The sequence below is a fragment of the Puma concolor genome, chromosome B2 (genome assembly GCF_028749965.1).
Source record: "Puma concolor isolate L17-30 chromosome B2, mPumCon1.1.hap2, whole genome shotgun sequence".
Classification (NCBI taxonomy): domain Eukaryota; kingdom Metazoa; phylum Chordata; class Mammalia; order Carnivora; family Felidae; genus Puma; species Puma concolor.
This window is the reverse complement of record NC_141671.1, coordinates 36,273,531-36,297,811: the sequence shown is the minus strand read 5'-3', so window position 1 is coordinate 36,297,811 and position 24,281 is coordinate 36,273,531. Positions and strand designations below refer to the sequence as shown.

At 45.0% G+C, this 24,281-nt stretch overlaps 1 protein-coding gene across 1 annotated transcript; it reads left to right on the top strand.

Annotated features, from left to right (window-relative positions):
• The first annotated feature begins 1,733 nt into the window (after window positions 1-1,733).
• Window positions 1,734-22,570, top strand: PPIL1 (peptidylprolyl isomerase like 1). The gene is made up of 4 exons (XM_086706715.1): window positions 1,734-2,054; window positions 5,340-5,494; window positions 20,480-20,548; window positions 21,150-22,570. The coding sequence occupies exons 1-4, from the start codon at window positions 1,999-2,001 to the stop codon at window positions 21,368-21,370; spliced, it is 501 nt and encodes a 166-aa protein (XP_086562841.1). The 5' UTR covers window positions 1,734-1,998; the 3' UTR covers window positions 21,371-22,570.
• Window positions 22,571-24,281: the final 1,711 nt, after the last annotated feature.

The following is a 24,281-nucleotide window of genomic DNA, read 5'->3' as shown; positions in this document are numbered from 1 at the left end:
ACCTAATCTTTGTAAGGCTCAGTTTCCTTAAAGTAAAAAGGGTATAGTAACATCAACTTCATGGAGTTTTGAAGATTAAGTGGATCACTGAAATAGTAATCAGTAAAAATGCATCATACACAAAAAATAGTTTGCAAACTGGAAGCACTCAAACCGAACATGGAATGAGGTTCGGAGGTATATCGTTATGAAGCAGCTTATCCGGTGAGGAGATAGTGTGGCTTTTTACTCTTCAGATATTTTATAGTATTAGAATTTCCTAGGGATATGGATGGGTTAAAAGTAGTTACTTCATGGGGTGCTGGGTGGCTCAGTTGGTTAAGTGTCTGACTCTTGATTTCAGCTTGTGAGATCGAGCCCCACATCCGGCTCAGCACTGATAGTGCAGAGCCTGATTGGGATTCTCTCTTCCCCTTCTCCCCTGGTGCACTCTCCCTTTCTCTCTCAAAATAAAAGAAAAAATAGTGGGGCACCTGGGTGACTCCGTCGGTTAAGCGTCCAACTCTTGATTTCATGATCTCACAGTTCATGGGTTTGAGCCCCACATCAGGCTCTGTGCTGACAGTGTAAAATATTTTTTAAATATTTTAAAAAGTTTTAAAAAGAGTAGTTACTTCATATCAATTTTGAGAACAGTTTAAGTTTTGTTTTTGATTTTCAGAGGCATTAACAAGAAGTGGCCCAAGTTAAGTTTCGCTTATTTTACAGAACAAGATAAATTAAGGTTTGCCTATATGACTAAACTGGTTTGCCTGCTCAGGAAATTTTCAAGTCTGGTCTCCATTTGTGTTTGATTTTAACAATGTGAAAGTACACCATAGTTCTTAGCTCGATGCCTGACATAAAGTAAGAACTCATTTAGCCATCGTTATTTTTTTTTAATTTTTAAAAACTTTATTAACATTTATTTACTTTTGAGAGACAGAGCACAAGCGGGGGAGGAGCGAGAGAGAGGGAGACACAGAATCCGAAGCAGGCTCCAGGCTCTGAGCTGTCAGTCAGCACAGAGCTCGACTTGGGACTGGAACTTGTGAACCACGACATCATGACCTGAGTTGAAGCCTGACATTTAACTGAGTCACCCAGGCGCCCTGTAGCCATCATTATTAACCAGTGTGCAAAGCATCTACAACATTTACTTACCCCATTTCTTTCTCCTCCTCCCTCCAAACCTTGCAGGGCCTCTACTTTGCTTCTCTTTGACCCTGAACAAGCCTCCCTAACAACCTTCTATCCCGTATATCCCAGCCAGTCACTCTAAGCCTTGCGTTAGCCCTCATCTCTTTGATCTTCATTCTCATGTCTCTCCCTTTACTTCTTTCTCATTTTCTTCCTGACCCTTTTCCTCTCTCTGTCCCAGACTCTTTGCTTTACTTTTTGGAGTCTTCAGGCTCAGGTTTGCTGTATGGCTAGAGACAAATGAACAAGTCATTTAACTGCTGGGTCTCGGTTTTCACATCTGAAAAATGGGAACAATAATATCTACTTTACAGGATTGCTCTGTGGAGTAGATAATAAAATGTAAGTGCTATGTAAATTGTACAGGGCCTTACAAAGGTCAGATACTGGCACCTCTCATTTCTATTCCCTTCCATTCTACTTCTCTCTTTCAAGTCCCAGCCCCTTTGTGGAACTAGAACTTCTTCCAATGGAAAATTAGGACATAACTCCAATCGGAGTGCAGATTTTCTGGTTCTTCCCGCCTTCCCCGCCTAAACGAACCAATCAGAGCTACAGGAGAGTGTCGCACTCTTCACTTGGAGACCACCCCCTACAATGGAGCTTGCGCTTTTCTCCGTTTCTGCAGCCGTTCTGTTTTTCGCTTCACATACCAGCTTCTCCGCCTTGGAAGTGGGTTCCTTCTTCCTTGTCTCAACTCCCCAAATCTTGCCATAGCAAGGGTTGAACGGCGAGGACCGGAAGTGTGCGCAGCAGCGGCGGGTCCCCAGGCATCGACACCGGAAGTAGCAATTGCTGCTGGATTGCGCGCGCTGCGCTATGGCGGCGATCCCCCCAGACTCCTGGCAGCCGCCCAATGTGTACTTGGAGACCAGGTGAGAGGGGTCGGGCCTCGGGGCTGGGCTGGCGGTGGCGACGCGGAGCCCCGGCTTTGCCGCGGGGCTGGGTTCCGGGTACGCTCCCCCGGGAGGCTGGCCTCCACGTGGAGAAGCGTAGAGCGGCGGCCGTAAGGGCAGCTTGAGCGCTGAGTGGGGACCGCCACCTTCCGCGTCCGAGCTCCACACTGGTTCTTCCTGAGACCTCAGCGACAGCGGCCTGGTTGCCCTCCTCCCACCCGGTGGTTCATTCATTCATTCAACTAGCGTGTGTTGAGGTTGCAAGCCAGCGACGTTGCATCTGGAATCAGGTTAGAGGTGCCTATGGGGCGCCTGGGTGGCTCAGTCGGTTGAGTGGCGGACTTCGGCTCAGGTCATGATCTCACAGTTCTTGCGTTCGAGCCCCGCATCAGGCTCTGTGCTGACAGCGCAGAGCCTGTAACCTACTTGAGAATCTGTGTCTCCCTCTCTCTCTCTGCCCCTCCCCACTTGTGCGTGTGTGCACTCTCTCTCAAAAATAAATAAATATTAAAAAAAAAAAAAAAAAAGAGGTGCCTAAGACACACACCGCTTTTGAATTTCAGAGTTGCGGTCATCTAGGTGGGGCTTGTTTATACAGCTGTTACAGTAACTACTAATGTTGTAAGCAGTTTAGTTGCATTAAACTATTAGAAAGGCACAGGAAGAGACACATTTCCCCCAGTATCAAAGAGTGCTATAACTGAGCACTAACCAGCGAGTGCCATGCCCCTGACATATAGCATCTCATATAGTTTAATCCACTTAATACCCACATGGGTATTATTCCACCTTCTCTCCAGTTTTAGCAGGAGAAATGCCAGAATTTACAGATGAAATGATTTGACCAGACTCATACAGCAAGTAAGTAGGGAAACCTCATTTGGAGCCTGGTCCGGCTGCCTCACATGCTAGGTTCTTAAGCTCCATTCATTCCACTGCCTCTTTGGAAAAAGTCCAAAGTGATCTTAAGAAAGTAGTACAAATAACCTAAGTAACTTCTTACTTCTACAACAGTGTAAAATTAAAGCATGGTAGCCTGACATTCAAGATTATTATTTTTTTCATCTGGCCTTTGCCTTCCCTCTCTGGCTGCATCTTCTGCCATTCCCACATCAGTAGCCAAGGACCAGTTACTGTTTTTCTATTTTCTGCTCTTGCTCGTGCTGTTTTCCCCTGGAGCACGGTTCTCAGATGCTGCTTTTGCTCCCTGGTCATCTTCCCCACCACCAAAATCCTACTTCAGGCCCCAACTTGAAAGCAATTTCTGAATTCACCTGTTCACGTTTTTTTAAGTTGCAAAATAAATCAACATTTAAATCCAAGCAGTGCAAAAGTATATAGAGTAAGCGAAAGCCACCTCTTCCTGTAAAAACAGTAAATAGTTTGTTGGATGACCTTCCACATCTTTCTCTGCGAACATCTAAACATCTCTTTTGTGTTGTTTCTTTTATCTTTTTGTTGTTGTTTTCTTATTTTGAAAGAAGGAGACAGCAAGTGAGGGAGGGACAGAGAGAGGGAGAGACAGAATCCCAAGCAGGCTCTGTGCTGTCAGCGCAGAGCCTGACGTGGGGCTTGAACTCACAGACTGTGAGATCATGACCTGAGCCAAGATCAGGAGTCAGAGGTTTAACCGACTGAGCCAGATGGCCGTCTCTTTTATGTTGTTTCTTAAAAACAAAATCATGTGATCATACTGTATATATGTTGTATATATGTTTTTTTCTGTAATTTGCTTCTGTTTCACTTGCTAATACAGCTGCCCATAGTATGGATATTTTGTATTTTAGTCACTTCTTTGAAGGACACTTAAGTTGCCTCTTGTTTTTTGTTATGACAAATACTGGCGTGAATATCCTTCCACATACCGTGTCCTTTAGCAGCACGTTTGTGAGTTTTGTTATAGAATACTTAGAAGTTGAAATTGCTGTCAAAAGGTATGTTGATTTCATAACTGTATAGGTATTTCCTGATTGCCATTCCAAAAAGTTATTCCCTGTATTTAAAAAATATGCACCAGAATATAAGCTCCATGAGGGAAAAAACCGCCTAGAACCATGCCTTGCACAGAGTAGGTGTCGATCCCTGCTGAATTGTTAGTAGGGGATGAATTGCTGGTAGAAAGGCTTTTTTTAGAGAGCTATGTTCTAGCATATACCACATATATATATTTATAGAGTGCTTATGCTGTGCTTGGCACTGGCTATCCAGACTATACATAGTTGCCTCAATTTTCACGTTCTTGGAGCTTAAGATCTAGGTGAGTGATGAAGTAGAGGAGAGGGGAAGGCACCTAAGTCTTTTACTTTTTTCCTGAGCAGTACTTGGGGGGCGGGGGGAGGTAGAGGGGAAGGGCTCATCCCATTTGATACGTATAGAGATGTGAAGTAATCAGGTTTTGCATTTGTTGCACCCTCTCTTAAATACACACAAACTGTACCTTTTTTTCCCATTAAAATTTTTACGAATAGGTAATATATTTACATGGTTCAAAAATACAAAAGTTTGAAAAAAAATACTCATTAAAAACCATCCTGTTTCCCATTTGTCAAGTTTCTACCCCTACCCAGAAACTTATGCATGTTTAAATAAATACAAATTCCTGATATAATAATACCTTCTTTTTAAAAAATGACAAATTAAGTATTAAGTGAAATTTTTTTCCAAATTGAGGGTTGGTTATACTGGTTTCCCATGATCAGTGATTTTTTTTTTTTTTTTTAATATATACGGCTAGTTTGAATTTTTATTTTATTTTATTTTATTTTTTTAATTTTTTTTTCAACGTTTATTTATTTTTGGGACAGAGAGAGACAGAGCATGAACGGGGGAGGGGCAGAGAGAGAGGGAGACACAGACTCGGAAACAGGCTCCAGGCTCTGAGCCATCAGCCCAGAGCCCAACGCGGGGCTCGAACTCACGGACCGCGAGATCGTGACCTGGCTGAAGTCGGACGCTTAACCGACTGCGCCACCCAGGCGCCCCCGGCTAGTTTGAATTTTTAGTTGTCCACAGTTATTTTGTTTACAAGAAGTGCCAGAAGTTCCTATGTGTTTTACTCAAAGAAGATACCTGTGTTTATATTATTTACATTGTGGTGTTTTCCTTTGCTGAGCATGAGATCTGATGTTTATTACAATTTCATGACTTACATAAGTTTGAAAATAAAGAGTCCTGGATCAGTCCCATAATATTCCTGTTTGCTGTGACCTTGTTCTTGACTAGAACTCTACTGTCCTCCCCCCCCCCCCCCCCCCCCCCCCGCAGCATGGGAATCATTGTGCTGGAGTTGTACTGGAAGCATGCTCCAAAGACCTGTAAGAATTTTGCAGAGTTGGCACGTCGAGGTTACTACAATGGCACCAAATTCCACAGAATCATCAAAGACTTCATGATCCAGGGAGGTGACCCAACGGGGACAGGTATAGTTAAGCCGACGTTAGTTGTTTGTTTTTTTAATTTTAGAGCAAGCAGGGGAGAGGGGCAGAGGGAGAGAGAGAATCTTTTTTTTTTTTTTAAATGTTTATTTATTTTCGAGAGAGAGAAAGAGACAGAGTGTGAGCAGGGGAGGCTCAGAGACAGAGAGATACATAATCCAAAGCAGGCTCCAGGCCCCTAACTGTCAGCACAGAGCCTGACGCGGGGCTTGAACTCACAAACTGTGCGATCATGACCTGAGCTAAAGGTGGATGCTCAACTGAGCCACCCAGGTGACCGAGAGAGATTCTTAAGTAGGCTCCATGCTCAGTGTGGAGCCCAATGTGGGACTCGATCCCACAACCCTGGGGATCCTGTGACCCTCAGGGATCATGACCTGAGCTGAAATCAAGAGTCGGACACTCAACTGACTGAGCCACCCAGGTGCCCCAAGCCAACATTAGTTGAATTCAGTGAAATAGGGCAGGCTGAGAGAGGAGCATGTGTGGAGGGAAAAATCAAGAATTTGGTTTTGGTTTTAGACATTACATTTGAAATCGTTGTCAGGTCTTCATTTAGAGATGTTGAATAAGTGAAGGGATAGGAGTATGGAGTTCATGGAGAGATCTGGGATGGAGGTATGAATTTGGGAGTTACCGTCATTTAGATGGGATTTATTAGTGAAATTGGTGCGTGCTAACGTGAGTTTCAAGGCCCCTTGCTTCTCAGTCTGCGTTTTCTCTCTGCTAATTTCTGCTCCTGCTTTTTTTGCCTTTAAATAAGTTTGATAATCTTTGTGCCAGTCTTTTCTTAATCTTGTTCTTCTTTGTCATTTTCAATTGTTCTCTATTTATCCTTTATAACCAGAGGTATTCAATGTTTTTAATGTATATGGACACATTTAAAAATACAGAAGATATAGGAAACTAGAAAAAAGAACACGAAGATCATTTATACATATACTTCTTAAAGATTTCTTTTTTCTTTTTTTAAGTTTATTTATTTTGAGAGAGCACAGGAGAGGCAGAGAGAGATGGAGAGAGAATCCCAAGCAGGCTCCCCACTGTTAATGCAGAGCCTGATGTGGGGCTTGAACTCACGAACCATGAGATCAAGACTTGAACTGAAACCAAGAGTCAGATGCTTAACTGACAGAACCAGCCAGGTGCCCCCTTCCTAAAGATTTCTAGCCACTATTAATTATTCTCACAATATCCACTTCTCAGAAACAATTGATGTTAACTGTTGGTGGACATTATTCTAGAAATCTTTCTTTTCAGATACCTAGTTAAAAGGATGGATGAATGGATAGATCACTAGCTAAATAGAGATGATTTCAAGACAATAGACTATGTCATGCATGTTACTGTTTTTAAAACAAAAAAACATTTAATTTTGTGTATACTTAACAAAAAAATTGATTTCCTGTTATGAAAGGTGAGGCAGTCAGTACTTAAATTTTTACCCATTCCTGTTGTTTAGAAAAAAACTCAGTTTTGCCTGTATTCTGTGATGGGAAAAACCTAGTTCTTTCCTCCTTTGTTTTTCTCCTGCATGTCTCCCTTACTGCTAACACAGATCACTTCACTTCTGACACAAATGTATTTAGGTTTATCACTCCCCCTCCCCCTACTACAAGCAATTCTATGACACCAAGTGAGTGTCGTAGATTAACGCAGTTCCAGCATTATCTACCCAGAGATAGCATCAGATCCCACAAGTTAAGGCCCAGTCCCCACAAGATTGCCCCTCTTCCCCTGGCCCCCCTTTAGCCACAAGCCTAGGTTCCAATAACCCCCTCCTTGGGGTCCCTTAATTTGCCAGAGCAGCTCACAGAACTCATGGAGACGTTTACCGGTTTATTAAAGGACATGATGAAGGATACAGATGAACAGCCAGATGAAGAGATGGACAGGGTGAGGTCTGGGAGGGTCCCCAGGGCAGGAGCTTCTGTTCCTGTGGAATTAGGGTACGTCACGATCCGGGGATGTGTTTGCCCACCTGGAATCTCTCTGAACCCTATAGTATTGGGATTTTATGGAGGCTTCTTCATGTAGACATGACCAATCGTTATCTCCACTTCAGCCCCTCTCCCTTCTCTGAAGAAGCAGGGGTAGGGGGATGGGAGGCTGAAAATTCCATGCTTCTAGTCGTGGCTTGGTCCTTCTGGGGACCAGTCGCCATCCAGGAGTCCACCTGCCTCATTAGAACAAAAGATGCTCCTAATGCTCTTATCACTTAGGAATTTCAAAGGGTTTTAAAAGCCCAATTTCAAGGACAGGTCAAAGACCAAATGTTAGAACAAGAGTTGCCCCTAGTATTCTTATCATGTAGGAAATTACAGGAGTTTCAGGAGCTCTGTGCCTGGAACTGGGGACAGAGATATATACACATCTATATCTCTTCTGTTACCTCACACCTACACTCCTCCCTCCCTTGCTCTCAATTTTTGTCATTAGTTTTATTTTTCATCAGGGCACATTTTCCATTCTGTGCCTCATTCCCTCAGCTACAGTATGGGTTCTACATTTCAGAGGGTTCAGTGTTTACCACTAGACTTTTCTGTTCACAAGGGCTGGAGGGCAGAATTTCCTGCTGAGTGGTTTGTATTGCAGGCGCTGGAGGGTGTTACATTTTTTTAAACTCCCATCATGTTAGAATTTGAAAAAGACTGGGTATTCTGTTCTTGGGCCACACTCATTCCCTCAGATTTTTTTAGACAGGTCTGTTCTGTTGACTTCTGGTTGTAAACATGGCTTTGGAGAATATGGAGGCCAGATTTACTCCTTCAGCTCTGGACAAGTGTTTTGATTTGTATTGGTGAATATTTTCTCTGTCACTTGCTCTGATTTCCTAGTTCGGGAAACTAGTTATTCTTTGTTTTATGACCTTTGCTTTTCACATATGTTACATTACTTTTTTTTTTTTTTTTTTCAACGTTTATTTATTTTTTTTTGGGACAGAGAGAGACAGAGCATGAACGGGGGAGGGGCAGAGAGAGAGGGAGACACAGAATCGGAAACAGGCTCCAGGCTCTGAGCCATCAGCCCAGAGCCCGACGCGGGGCTCGAACTCACGGAGTGCGAGATCGTGACCTGGCTGAAGTCGGACGCTTAACCGACTGCGCCACCCAGGCGCCCCTACATTACTTTTATTTTTAAATTTTTATATGTTTATTTAGTTATTAAGAATCTTTTTTTTTTTTTTAATGTTTATTCATTTTTGAGAGGGGGAGATAGGGAGGGGGACAGAAGATCCAAAGCAGCCTCTGCGCTGACAGCAGTGAGCCCAGTGTGGGGCTCAAACTCACAAACTGTGAGATCAGGACCTGAGCTGAAGTTAGATGCTCAACCGAATAGGCCACCCGGGGTCCCCTATTTATTTTGAGAGAGAGAGAGCGTGAGCACATGGGAGCATGCATGCAGGGGAGGGGCAGAGAGAGGGAGAGAGAGAATCTCAAGCAGGCTCCACACTTAGCGCGGAGCCAGAAGTGAGTCTCAATCCCATGACTGTGAGATTATGACCTGAGCCGAAATCAAGAGTCAGATCCTTAACCGATTGAGCCACCCAGGCGCCCCTATTAGATTTCTTCTGAGTGTGTGAGATGATGTCTTTCTGTTTTGTCCTGCATCCACTGAGATAATCTTAGACCTTTACTCTGTGCCTTATTCAACTTGTGGTCATGTCTGTTCTGTCCTTTACTGCTCTGATTGATTTATTAGCACTGTATTGGTGTTATTGGGCTCTCAATCTGTTTCCATAGCTCTGCAGTCATTTCACTTATTTTGTTGATTTATTATCTCGTCTTTGAGCTTTTGTTTTATTGGATTCTTATTTCTATTGAAGCATCTGTAGCTTGAGACAGCTGCGGAGAAGCCCTTCTTGGACTATGTTTTCTCCCAGACTGAGTTCCTGAGGTGTTTTTTCTCTTTTTTTTTTTAATTTTTTTTTTAAGTGTTTATTTAATTTTTGAGAGAGAGAGCGTGTGAATGGGGGAGAGGCAGAGAGAGGGAGACACAGAATCTGAAGCAGACTCCAGGCTTCGAGCTGTCAGTGTAGAGCCCGATGAGGGGCTCGAACTCACAAACTGTGAGATCATGACCTGAGCCAAAGTCTGACGCCCAACCGACTGAGCCACCCAGGCGCCCCACGAGGTGTTTTTTCTCTTACAACCCTTCCTTTCTTTCTCTCCTTCCATTTGTTGTAATACGTTTGCATAGTTTCTGTGCCACTTCTTTTCATCTTATCTATGCTTAATGTATGTCGGCACTGATGCTGTTTGTACCTTTTATTTGTTCAGATACAGTACAAGTGGATCCTCTTTGTCATTGTCCTTCCCATTCCAGATGCTAGGTTGCTTTCTCTCCATCCTATTCTGGCCTGATGAGGTAGTGGGAGAGCTAATGCTGAGTGAGCACCTTACGTGAGGGCCAGCCTCTGTTCTGTTTCCCCAGCCTCTAGTAAAGCCCTCTCCCTGGAGACCTCTCCCCCAACCCTGGACTCTGGGTAGTCCCCTGAGAACAGCTGTAGTGGAGGAGAAGGATCCTCCTACCCTTTTTCATTCATAGCTGGGTCTCCATAACAGGAGAGATTGATAGAAAAGCATACAGATTTGTTTGTTCTAAGTTTTGATGACACCGGAGCCTTGATAAAGAATTGAAGACCCATGGGCTCAGTTGGTTGAGTGTTTGGCTAGATTATTTCGGCTCAGGTCATGACCTCAGGGTCATGGGATTGAGCCCTACATTGGGTTCCATGCTGAACACGGAGCCTGCTTAAGATTCTCTCTCTCCCGGGGAGCCTGAGTGGCTCAGTCAGTTAAGCTTCCGACTTGGGCTCAGGTCGTGATCTCACAGTTCATGGGTTCGAGCCCCGCGTCGGGCTCTGTGCTGACAGCTCAGCTCCTGGAGCCTGCTTCAGATCCTGTGTCTCCCTCTCTCTCTGCCTTTCCCCTGTTCATGCTCTCTGTCTGTCTCTCAAAAATAAATAAATGTAAAAAAAAAAAAAAGATTCTCTCCCTCCTTCTCCACCTCCCTCCCTCCCTTTGCCCCTCTTCCCTGCTTGTGCTCGCTCTCACTTTCTCTAAAAAAAAAAAAAAAAAAAAAAAAGACCTGAAGAAATGATTATACTTGAGTGTTTTTGTGCTAGGTTTGACAGTGTTGTGCTAGGGTGGTTTCATTGTTTGAGTGTTCTGTGCTAGAGTGGAAACTTGTGAGAAAACATGCTAGGACGAAAGGGGTCTGAACTGAATGTAGTAAACATCAAGGCTTGTTCGTTCAGCTTCCTCTTGGGGTCCTTCTGTCTTAGAAATGGGATGGTCTTGGGGCGCCTGGGTGGCGCAGTCGGTTGAGCGTCCGACTTCAGCCAGGTCACGATCTCGCGGTCCGTGAGTTCGAGCCCCGCGTCAGGCTCTGGGCTGATGGCTCGGAGCCTGGAGCCTGTTTCCGATTCTGTGTCTCCCTCTCTCTCTGCCCCTCCCCCGTTCATGCTCTGTCTCTCTCTGTCCCAAAAATAAATAAACGTTGAAAAAAAAATTAAAACAAAAAAAAAAAAGAAATGGGATGTTCTTTTCCCCAGGTATAGTGAGGGCACCTTTCACATGAGAGTCTTAGGACCTACTCCAAGGGAATGTCACAGTGTCCTTCTTGTACCTGACGTTTCTCAGATTCCTTCAATTTGAAATATTCAGTGTGCCCAAGTGCTGTATTTTGGGGTAGCTTGTCCTGAACCCCAGCATGGCCCAGTGCCCCCCCGCTCCCCCAAGGTGGCCGTGGCTGGTGGCCTGCCATGCCGCTGCTGAGCCCCTGTGGTATGCACAGGCTTCTGTCTTCAGGGACTTCTCTTCAGTTTTTTCAGGGTTGCTCACCCACTTCTGTTGGCTTCTCAAAATTGGAGGCTATTTGTAAGAATTCTCTGGGTTCCACACTCTCTTTCCTGCTTACTACTTTTAGGGAGTGCAGGCAGAAGAATCTCTCTTTCCTTGGCTTACTCTTCTCAGCATTTTTGTACTAAGTTTCTTTCCTTTTTCTTTGGTTGATGCTGGTGAATTTGGGGCTTGGAAAAAAGTGGAATTTTTTTTGTCTGTTTCATCAGGTATGGAGGGAGTCTAAGCCTGCCTCACTCCTCTTTCTTTATCTGAAAGTGTCCTGTCGGCACTTTGATGTACTTTCCTGTCTTCTTCCTCTCTCTCGTTACGAGATAAAATTTTAATTCATAACGCCAGTGAACTGAGAGAGTCCATGATAAATGTACAAGAATTGGAAGTGACTCAGATGTGAGTTGTTCATGTCAGAGCTTCCCTATATTTCTGTAATTGCTTTGCAATCCTTCATAATGTCACATTTCCATGATGCAATTTTAATGAAATGGAATCACTCAAAAGATTTCCAAGTAATTGCATCCAGCCTCAAGTGTAATGAATGATTGAGCTGGTAGGTCTGTGGTAGAAGGCAAACAAGGTTAGGCCCTCCTGGGTCACTAATATGAACTGCTAGCTGATTAGGCGACATGTTTTTTGCTAAATATCTCAGGTGAACAGCATGACGCATCCTGGGCTCTTCAGCAAGTCGATGTACTGTTTCTGTCCCTCCCTGTCCCTTGGTCTGGCTACTCTGGAACTAACTATTCTTTCCACAGTCTTTCTTAAGCACCTTTGCCAGGTGTTTTCTCAATTCAGATACCTTTGAATTCCTGCTGCGTTTATTCATTTATTAAGTTTTATTCATTTATTATGAGAGAGAGAGCATAAGTTGGGGAGGGGCAGGGAGAGAGGGAGAGAGAGAGTCCCAAGCAAGCTCTGCGTCGTCAGTGCAGAGTCTGATGCGGGGCTCGAACCCACGATTGGTGAGATCATGGCCTGAGCTGAACTCAAGAGTCGGACGTTTAACCCAGCGAGCCACCCCGGCACCCCACTTGCATCATTTTAAACTATTTTTCCTCTTTAAAATTTCTCTTGTTGTAATAACTATGCCGGCTTTTTCCTTAGCTGTCTTTTTTATCTGCTTCTACTAACTTCTTCCCTTCCTCTCCTCCCTGTAAGACGTGGCATGCTGTCAGGCTCTTCCTCTCGCTCTTCACGCTCTGCAGTTAGCCTCGCCGTGCTCACCAGCTGGCGTGATCGCGGTGATTAATTGCATGCTGATTACGCTGCACATCGCCCTCCCTCTGACTCCTCATCTCCTCTTGGTAGCCCCAGGAACACCTGAAATTTAACTGTGGAACGGCCAGCTCATCGTTAATTGTATTCATTGGGTGAATATCTGCTCAGAGTCTGCTGGGTATCCTGTGCTGTTCCAAGTCCTGTGAAGAGACTTAGGCAGTAGAAGCCGAGGCATTTTCTTTTACTTAACAGCTCTCCTTCCTCTGCCAGGAAGACAAGATGGTTCTTACAACAAACAACAATAGAGGCGTGCCCGGGCGGCTCCATCGGTTAAGTGTCTGACTTTGATTTTGGCTCAGGTCGTGATTCCAGGGTCGTGGGATAAAGCCTTGTGTTGGGCTCTGCGTTGAGCATGGAACCTGCTTAGGATTCTCTCTCTCCCTCTGCCCTTCCATCTGCTCTCATTCTCTCTCTCAATCTTAAAAAAGAAAAGAAAAGAAAAGAAAAGAAACAACTATAAGGTAATATAATATGCAAATTTATGGTGGTACACTCTGGGTTATATATATGACATAGGTTGGAATAATTCATAATAAGAGAAAAAGTACAGTGGAGTGGAATTAGCATGGATGGAGGCATATTGTGAGGTGGGCCTTGAAGGAAATGTAGACTTTTAACTCTTAGGAGGACAGGGAAAGGCATTCTAGATTTAGGAAGAAGAATGAGTAGAGTAGAGGCACAAGTGAGTGTGAAGGAGAGCGCAGCACCCCAGATGTTGTGTCTCACATGCTGGACCGGCCACCTCTCCATGTCCAGGACAGATACATACAATGTGATCTCTGAGGTCCTTGAACTGCATGTTTAGGGGACACTTAAGGAGCTGTTAGGGACAGAGTGCACAGAGTAGTTAGAGATAGCATGGTGGATAAGATCAGACCGGTTCATGGAGACTCCCAGACAGGAGTTCAGATTTGATCTAATATTATTCTGGAACTATTTTGGGACTCTTGAGTCTGGGATAAGAAAAATAAGTGAGGAAATTTAACTCAGCCATGGTAGATGGCAAGGTCATGGAGTGTGGGGTGAACAGGGTCGTAGAGCCTGGTGGGCTTGGGGTTGAATCTTGGCTTCACTTGAACTTACTAAATGTAGACAAGTTGTGTAAGCTCGTTGAGTCGTCTTATCTATACATGCAGACTGTGGTTGTGTTCACCTCATGGAGTTGTTGTGAGTCGTAAATGAGCCGATGTTTGTAAAATGGTGAGTACAGTCTTGACCCAAAATAGGAGCTTTAAAAAATGTTATTCTTTATTTTGATTGTTAACTTACTTAACAAACATCTTTTGGACCTCCTGCCATATTCCAGGCATGTTCTACGAGCTGGGGATACAATAGTAAATTAAGGAAGCCCTGGTGAAGTTCTCATTCTAGTGGGAGAGACTGTGAACAACTAAGTACATAATACACTATCACTATCATGACAAATGATGTGCAGAAAATGCTGTAGTAAGGGGGTAGAGCAGGAATTCTCAGCCTTGGCACTGTTGACATTTGGAGCTGGATAATTCTTTGCTTAGAGGACTGTCTGTGCATTGTAGGCTCTTCAGCTGCATCTCTGACCTCTCCCTGCTAGAAGCTAGTAGACCCTTCAGTGTGACAACCAAAAATGTCTCTACACATTGTCTGATGTCCCTAACGGGCAAATTCACCCTCAGTTGACAACCACAGGAGTCACGGAGGTGTTATTTTGGATAGCGGGATTAGGGAAGACCTCATTGGTAAGGTGCATTTGAGCAGAGCTCTGAATGAAGTGAAGTAGTGAGCCTGAGACTGTCAGGGGCAGGGACACCACAGAGGGAATAGCGATCAGAGGCCTTAGACCAGAGGATGCTTGGCAAGAAATAGCACAGACCAAGTGGCTAGGGCAGGTGAGTGGGGGGAAGAGTGACAGAAGATGACTTTGGAAGGTAGGAGGACACCAGGTCATGGAGTCTCATAGTGGTGAAGACTTTGGATTTTGTCCTAAGCGTGATGAAATGTCACCGGAGGATTTGGAGCAGAGGACTGCCATGATGAGGCTTGTTTTAAAAGGGTCCCCCTGACTTCCATGTGGAGAACCAGCTGGCTTGGAAAAGAGGAGACAAGGCTAGAAGCAAGGAGACCAATTGGAAGCTTGTGATGTTTATCAAAGCTAGAGTTTTTTGTATTTGGCCTAGGGTGATAGTGGTTCTGTCGGTTCTGATCCTCTGGGAAGCAGATGCTAAGACAGAGTTAGACATTCAAGAGCTTGATTGGAGTAACGCCTGTGAAAGTTAAAGGGGCAAGAGAGCAGTGGTTGGAAGGGGAGGTCTTCACACATCAGTGCAGGTCTAACGTATAAAAGGACAGGGGGCAGAGGAGAAGGAGCCAGTAGAGGAAGGGGAGGAGCCACCACCAGTAAGGTGGGATTTTTAGAAGGGTGACATCAACTGTCAGATGCTGCTCACGGAGCAGGCAAGGTGAGGCCTGAGGATTGGCCATTGGATTTAATGACGTGATGGTCACTGATGACCTTGGCAAGAGCCATTGTAATGGAGCGGTCAGGGCAAAAGTCTGATTGGAGCGCATTTAGAGGCTGGAGAGGAAGCCAAGACACCAAGTGTTGCCAGCTTTTTTGGGGAGTTTTTCTGTGAAGGGGCGCAGAGGAATAGGGATACTTGGAGTGTTGTGTTTAATTTTTAAGACCTTTTTTTTTTCATTTTTTCTTTTTTTTCTTTTTTTTTTTTTTTTTTTGCTGATAGGCCTGGTCTACTAGAAAGAAAAAAATGGTACAGCAGAGGGAGGAATTGTAGTTGCAAAGTTCCATAACGGTGAATGGGCTCGATTAGGTACATGGTGGTGGGATAGTCACAAGAACGGTTTATTAATGAGAGAAGAAGGAAGGGAAATGGGTGGAGATGTGGGAAGGGGAGTGGATTTGGTGGTGAGAGCACGTGAAAGTTCTCTGCCTTTTTTGTCATTGAAATAAGCAGAGTTACACTCAGAGCAAGGAGCAGTGAGGGAGTGGTGGAGGTTTGCCGATTGAGGAACTGCAAAAACCCATGCAGGCTGACTCCTAAGGTGAAGTATTAATCACTACCTACAGTTGCCTCTCACAGGAAAATGCCCAGGTTATCTCCGTTAAAGATAGCTCAGGGGCGCCTGGGTGGCTCAGTCAGTTAAGCATCCAGCTTTGGCTCAGGTCACAATCTCACAGTCTGTGAGTTCGAGCCCCGCATCAGGCTCTGCGCTGACAGCTCAGAGCCTGGAGCCTGCTTCTGATTCTATGTCTCCCTCTCTCTCTGCCCCTCCCCTGCTCGTGCTCTCTCTCTCTGTGTCTCAAAATAAATAAAAACATTAAAAAAAAAAAAAAAGATAGCTCATCATCGCTGATAATACAGTGTTTGCTCCATGCTTTACACTGCGTGGTTTCTGTGCACGATCTTACTTAGTTCCTGTAACAGTCCTACGAGACAGAAGTACGACAGAAGTACTTCTACTATTCCATTTTTCAGACAAGGAAACTGAGGCTTTGAGAGGGTAAATATCTTCCTTAAGGCTACACGGCCAGTTGGTGGTGGAGTTGGAATGGAAATCTGGATCTCTCTGGCCCCAGAGGCAAGTGAGAAAGACAGGACTCCTAAGACCCTCAAAGCTTCTTGGAGAGATGTAGCATTCTTTCCCATGTTAGATCTGGTATCTGGCATTTGCCCTGGTAATCCAACAGCAGCAGCTCCACCTGTTAGTTCCCTCTTCCAAAGACTCTGTTACTAACAGCGATTGTATCAATTTGGAATGCTTTTGGCTGCACATAACAGAAAACTCAACTGCACCGGCTTAAACAAAGAGAGCTTTTGTTTTTCTCGCATAAGAAAATGTCTGAAGGTAAGCAGTTGCAGGCCTTGGTTCAGCTGCCCAACAGAGTTGTCAGGGACCCAAGCTTACTATATCTTTCCATTCCATCATTGTTAGTGTGTTGGCCTTGGATCTCAGACTTGTCTTATGGCTGCAATATGGCTGCTGCTGCTCCTGACATCACCTCTGCTTTCAAAAAAGAGAGATGGGGAAAGAGCTATGGGTGAAAGACAAAGGAGCATGTTTTTCCCTTTTTATCAGGAAAGTTCTAGCTTTCCCAGAAACTCTACTCAGCAGGCTTCTGTTTGTATCAGTAAGTCCGAACCAGATCATCTGACTACCCCTAGCTGCAAAAGGCACTGGTCAGTACCTGCCTCTCTTGTTCCTGAGGTTGAAGTAGGCCATGGAGAAGGGGTTAGAGAAAGAGTTAGAAATGCTCAGAGAACAGCTAACCTGCTGTTAGATGCTCTCTTGCCAGAAAAGAGGTTTTGATGGGTTTGGTCAGTCGCCTCCTGGTGTCAGGTGCCCCGGGCAGAGCTTTCACGTAGGCCTCTTCATGGGTCCCTGGCTCACCTGTACTGCTTTGGGACTGGTCCCAAAAGGGGCTGTGGCATGGGAGCGATGGGGTAAGTAGCACCAAGTATGGTCATCTTTGAAACCACCGTGTCTTAGATGCCGCTCCAGTTCATCGTGGGAGTTTTCTGCCAGGCAGTGAGCAAGAAGAGACATCGGAGGGGTCTTGGGGAGAAGGAAATATTTTTTTAAAGCAGAAGATCATGAAGAAGAAGATTGAGGGATTTCAACTGCAAAAAATTCTGTGCAGCAGAAGACCCCATTAAAAGGAGTGATAAAATTTCATCCACCGGAAGAAAGTATTTGCAAAAGCATTAATTGACCAAGGATTAGTATACAAAATATTAATCCTAGTAATATACAAATTATATATATATACATGAATTATATATGTTATATATATGAATTATATACATATTTTTATGTATATGAATGTCAAACCACTTAGTAGATAAGTGGCTGTTCACAGAGGAGGAAAGCTAAATAGCCAGTAAACGTGGCGTTATGCACACCTTCAAGGAAATGCAGATTAAAGCCCAAGAGATCAGACACCTCTCAGACTGAGGAATGTTAGGAAGTCTGGCTAAAGCGCCTAGAGCAGTAAGAGTGAGCACTGTGGGTGGGAGGGCACATTGGGGCCACTTCTGGCAAGCTGTTGGAAGAAATCTGGTAATGGGGAAATACTCAAACCGTGACCCTGCCTGCCCATGAGGTGTTGTCCCTAAGAGCTCCCGCACTTGTCTGAGAGAGGCGTAAGAATGATTACTGCAGCATGGTTTACAACAGCAGAAACAGGAGAAGGATCCCAGACACCCATCGACATGAGGAAAGGTAAGATTGGTGTTACAATCGCACGGTTGGAACGAATACTACAGAGAGCGGCATGGAACAAAATGGATAAATATGGCGAACAAAGAAAAGCTAATTGCAGAAGAATACATAGAGTATAATACCATTTATATAAACCGAAAAATATGCACAGCAGCAATGCATTTTTTTAGGGTGCATACTTAGGTAGTAAAAAGGAAAAAGCACGGAAGGGACAGACTCCTGGCCAGCACAATGGCTACCTGAGAGGAAAACGTGATTCTTTGAAGTAGTTGTTAGCTGGCGGGGAGGTGGGTGCGGAGGGCGGGGAGTGTGTGCATGGTGTCTTTGACTGGATTGACCACACTCTTCCTGAGCGAGGGTGCAGTTGTTTGTCTCATTATTCCTTGTCTCTTTTGTACATCTGAGATATTAAATACCTGGAATAAATGTTGAAGAGAAGGGACAGAAGAGTAAAAGAACGTCCAGAATACAGAGTTTACAAAACAGATCAGTGCCTGTCGCCATTGTATCTGTACTAGACTCGGCACACAGCAAAGTTTTGATTGCAAAGCTTCCAAATTGTCAGCTTTATAAGTGATTGTTGGCATCTGGGTACCCTGCTCTGCACTGGAAAACTCTTTAATCGTGGCTGTCCCCCTACCGTCTCTCCCCAATTCACATGCCCAAAGGAATGTTTTGATTGGAATTCTTTGTCTTTCTGACATTTTGTTGCAAACCCTACTGGGTTGAATTAGATTATGAAAAGATAACATATTGTGTGTAAATGGTGCTGTAGAGCCCCACACTAGTTGCAACTGGTCAGACTATGCCTGGTGAGTACAGAGGGGGCCCCCCGTGCTCTTTCCTCTCCTCTCCTTCTAATGACTTAACCCCCGGGCTTCATCTGTGACTCTTGACTGGCCCATCCCTTAACCCTCTTGTTCTTGGTGCCATTTATGTGACGGCTTTCAGTTCCTAGAGGGCAGGGGCCCTGAGGTTTCATCCTGGAAGCCCCCGGCTTGCAGGGATCCCACTTCCAAGGCCCAGCCTGCGACGAACAGCCCGCTACTGAACTTCGCCCTCCGTTTGCTCACTCAAGCCCTGGATTTAGGGCTTGACCACAGTTTGCGCCCATGGCCCTCTCTTTCATAGTCAGCCCTAGCACTAACCACCCCCTCTGCCCCCAGCCTCAGGTAGGAACCTTGACTCTGTAGTCTGAGATAATATATTGGTTACATGATTGCTCTTGAGAAGTAAACTGACAGGTTGGAATTTTTGGAACAAATTTTTATAAAGTTTGGTATTTGGGTACTTTTCCAGAAGCATAGGTAGCCTGGGCCGGGTGGGAGGTTTCCCTGAGTCTGTTAGGATTCACCCCCATTCTTCTTTGCGTGAGAAGTGTTTTCTTCCAGCACCGGGGGCTATGACAGGCTCTCTGTGGTGGAACATTCTAAGTACTGCAAGGGATTTTCACCATGGAAACACCTTAGCTGGCCCCTGGGGCCTGGGAGGAACATGGTGCATTAACATCCTACTTTCATAGCAGGCTGTAAGAGGAGGTGAGCTCCCAGTGTCTGGGCTGTTTTCTGGCTGCCAGGCAAGCAGAGTAAGCTGATGAACCCAATGTTCACTTTTTTCCAGGCTGTTCTGTCTTCGTTGGTCAACTTGGAGAAACCAGAGTAATTCAGCAAGTCATATTTTTTTGCTAAATAGTTGATTAGGCGAGTTGCCTCCTATTTGGACATTTTTTTTTTCCTTTGGGAACACCATATTTATTGTATCATTTTGCTCTAAGAACAGAACCTGGGTGCCAGCGCCACACTTTCGTGGACATAATATAAATGGCGGAAGGTGGTGATGTTGCTAGCAAAGCGTTCCTAATCTCACGTCTCTTCATAATCTCTTTAGTGATGCACGACCTCTCCTCTCCACGGACTCTGCCTGCTGTGATATTCCTTTCTGCCACGTTGCCACTTTCCACTCTGTTTTCCTTAAGCTGGGTATCTTTGACTTAAATGAATGTTATTCCTTCATCTAGGTTCAGGACGGCGCGTAGCTCTTTAAGTCTTGTGCCATCTCCGGTCCATTAAACATGGCTGCCTACAGTTCTGAGTTGGTAGGCCACAGAGGCCCATCGAAGCTCAGCAGGGAGGAATGTTGGTTGATCAGCGATGTCTGTGATGGGCACCGGGTTCAGGCTTGGGGCGCTCCTGTCTAAAATACTCATAAAAAAGTTAAAAATTAAGAAATCTCTTAATCCATCAAATTATAAATGGTAGTTAAACTGTAGATAGATAGATTATAGGGGACTTTAATGTCCTATTGTTAATGTTCTATGCTTTCTGCATATTTGACAGTGAACACGTATTACTTTAATAACCAGGAAAAAACACTCTTGGTGTTATTTTGAAAAGAAACCTCCTACCTGAATGAAACCAGTGATCCAAATGTGCTATGTCTGTGCTTGATCCTGCTGTTGGGCTACGTAGTTGCAATATACTTAGCAGGGGCCAGGTGTGCTCACTGCTCTTTCCTTTTGTATACTCTGAAGAATCTTTTGACCCTGAACCATAATTCTTGCCGTGAGGTAGAGCGTGGGACTAGCTGACTGGCTTCTTGTCTTCTAATCTGGCAGGTCGAGGTGGTGCATCTATCTATGGTAAGCAGTTTGAAGATGAACTTCATCCAGACTTGAAATTCACGGGTAAGTAAAGAGTCTGGCCGGACTGGGTAGGAAGAGGGAGAGGACTTTAAAAGCTTGCCCTTGGCTGTGATCCAGGGCGCATGCCTGACACCGTGGCGTGGTGCCATGCCGCTGCCCAGCTACGGCGCCACAAAGAGCCGTGGTGGATTAGAGAAGATGACGCCTCTCTCAGGGTCCTGAGCAATTCAAAGTGCTGGCCTGAGTGTTCTAGCCTCTAGTTGTTGAATGTTGCTGTCATAAACTGGGAGTTATATTTATATACTATGTGTCTGTAGTTCTGCACTATAACTACAGTCTGCTTTCCTCAGAGAAGGAGGAGACCTTGCTGGGATTTGGAGCGGAATCAGGAACACGGCCCAGCAGTTGGTGGGGATCATCATGGATAGAGAAGCTGGGGAGTAGGTGAACACCAGGAAGATGAGGTTGTTGGGGTAGTGCAGTGATGGCCTTTGGTGCAAAGGTGGAGAGCCTGCCCTGAGGGCAAGATTGTTTGGGTCACGTGGTTGAGGACAGAGGCCAGAACAAAGTCTGGGATGGTGTGACACGCTCCAGGCTGGAGCTTTGGGGGTTATTCATACTCTTTCTTCCTTTTTCCCACCAGGGGCCGGAATTCTCGCAATGGCCAATGCAGGGCCAGACACCAACGGCAGCCAATTTTTTGTGACCCTAGCCCCTACCCAGTGGCTTGATGGCAAACACACCATTTTCGGCCGTGTGTGCCAGGGTATAGGAATGGTGAATCGAGTAGGAATGGTGGAAACGAACTCCCAGGACCGCCCTGTGGATGATGTGAAGATCATTAAGGCATACCCTTCTGGGTAGGCTTGCTGCTTTCTTGGGCACACTCAGGTCCTCTGAGATGGCCTCGGTGAACCAGCTTCCAGATGACCTAGAATGACACACACTTAAACTTCATTTTGGCCTTGCAAATCACAGAGCTAAGGAGACCTAGGGTCTTGGGTGAGTTAGAGATGGAAGTATATTTTTATTTTCTTTTATTTAAATAATTTTTCTAAATTTTATTTTAGAGAGAGAGAGAGAGAGCACGCTCACAAGTGCGGGAGAGGGGCAGAGGGAAAGAGAGAATCCCAGGCAAGGTCCACACTCAGCGCAGAGCCCAACGTAGGGCTCGATACAATGAACCCGGGATTGTGACCTGAGCCAAAATCAAGATTTGGACGCTCAACCACTGAGCCACCCAGGCGCCCCGGAAGTATATTTTAATAGGATACTTCTTTTCTCTTCCCCCGGTGCCTCTGTTGACAGAGCATTCACGGAAATGCTCATAAGTAGTCATTCACGGGGAACTGCCCATTGCAAATGAGCCCCTCCTTGGTTGTGTCTGTTCTGATACACTTGGAACAAAATGCAGCCGGCTCTGTCATTTCGTGGTGCCTAACCAAACTTCTTCCTGCAGAGATTTATATTCTGGCCTACACCGCAGTCTTCAGTGGCTGACAGCCACAGAATTCAAAACCAAGTAGTGTCTATCAGCCTTCTTAACTCCATGCACACCCTATTTCAGTCTCCTACATTTGTTCTTCCAGGGAATGTATGCATCTCTATATATATTTTCCCTCTCGAAACCAGAACATCAACACTGCTGCTTCTGACACTTAGACATCCCACGCAAAGCCACGTTGGACTTTTGCCAAATGAAAAATGCATCCAACAATCAAGTTTCTAAGAAGGTGTCAAGTGGGGAATGATAATGTGTAATAATTGAGAAAGGAATTTATTCAAAGCAAACCGAAACACTGACCATTTTCTCCCCAGGAAGGAGTCGAACTCTGTAGTGAGCATAAGGGTGGACTATGACTTCTCCTTAAAGAGCAGTATTGTCATGAAGGAGAGGCACCACTTAAGTTTTTTTTAACCTAGGACTAGAGAAACTGGATAAGGGATTTCATATGTTTTTTCAGTCTTTCTGATTTTTTTTAATGGGGGGTGGTAACAGAAAGGAAGTTGCCGTCTATGTAATACATAGAAACTTCCAAAATAAAGTGCCACTGATGGTTGAAATTGCTTCTGGGCTCTGATTTTAAAGACTGTGTGAAGTTTTAACTGCCATTTTAACCTATGAACCATCTCAAGTAGGATTGTAGGGCTCATCTTCAAGATTTCACATTTTAGGTTTGTGGGTCTCCAGTGGACTTCTATTCAAGAGCAGGGCGGACTTTAAAAAGGCAGTAAGTATCTAAGAAAGAATTTAAGTGATATCCACTGGCATTTCTGAGTGAGGGGGAATTGTGTAGATTAGCCAGGTGGATGTGCTGAGAGACCTACAGCATCCCTTGAACTTGTGGGAAACCCCCCTTTATGTTGTTACGGACCCAGAGGTGGTATGTAGTGTGGCTTCCTTAAATTGGCAGCTCCTTGATTGAAGAGGGGATTGTAGCTTTAATCTTCTTCCTTTGTCATTCCATAAATTTTGGAAATGATGGGTTACTTTAGGGAATGACCAAAAAGTTGTATTCCTCAAGCCTTCCCCACCTTCAGCCTCTTTCTCCATGCTTCTCTTTCTTTCCTCTCGACAACAAAAAAGCAAAACCCAACAACAAACTATGTAAATGACTTTATTAACTTTTCAGAGATGGTGTTGGGCAAAGTACTGTTCTAGACTCTAGGGAAGTAGAAACTTCTTTTGGCCTGAACTGGGCAGACATCATTGGGCCCACCTCTAAGAGCAAAGAATAAGACATCCATCCACTTACCTCCCCGAATTATAATCCTGAGAATGCCCGTTTTCACCCAGGTCGTGGGAGTGGTGGAAATGTACCATCACTGCTCAGAGAAGGAAAGAAGGGCCTGAGTACAGTGCGCTTGGCATGCTTTACCATACGCAAGAATAACCGGGAGCCTGCTAGAAAGCAAGTCGGGATTCAGCATCTGTCCAGAGAGTCTGTATTTCTATCCAGCTCCCAGGAGATGGTGACTGCTGGTCCAGACATCACACTTGGAGTAGTGACATCCCAGAGGTCACGTTTGTCCAACCTGACAGTGGGGGCGGGGGAGATTTTCCTAAGCATGGGACAGTCCGCACCATAACCTGACCTGCCTCCCCGACCAGTGGTGGCCTTGGAAGAGTGGAGAGATTCAAAGCACAGGATGAGCTTTAACTGCTTCTGGCTTTGGCTGCTGAGATTAAGCTTTTAGAAACAGTGCCCTTCTGCCTTTTATTCCCACTTTACTACACTGGACATCAGACCATGGTGTGTGGCACTGAGTCCCCGTGTGGGCACCAGCGTGGGTAAGATATGGTATAGGTTGTAGACATCACAGAAAATGCAGGGGAGAGGTCATCAGCAAATACGACATTGAAGAAAAAGGGCTCTGAAACCAGGCTGCTGTTCAGATCCCAGCTTCGCCATTTTGCAGTGGTGCGAAGGACAAGTTCCCTAAGTTCTCTGTGCCTTAGTTTCCTCCACCATAAAAATAAGGATAATAGCCCTGGCCTCATAGGGTTGTGAAGATTTAAATGAGCTAGAACAGGTCATCTGAAAAAGCACCAGCATTTAGAAAACAGCTACAGTTATTACCAGTGGCCCTCAAAGCCACCACACCCCTCTCCTACCTCTTCATCCCTGTGTTATCTTGTACAGCTTCTCCCTCCCACTGGGCTAGCCTCAGAGAAAAGGTTTTGTCTTATTCCCCGCTGGGAGCCCCCTCAGCACCTTATGCAATTCTTTGAAGTTATTGCTAAATGAATCAAATTTAGAATTGTTCTCTGTCA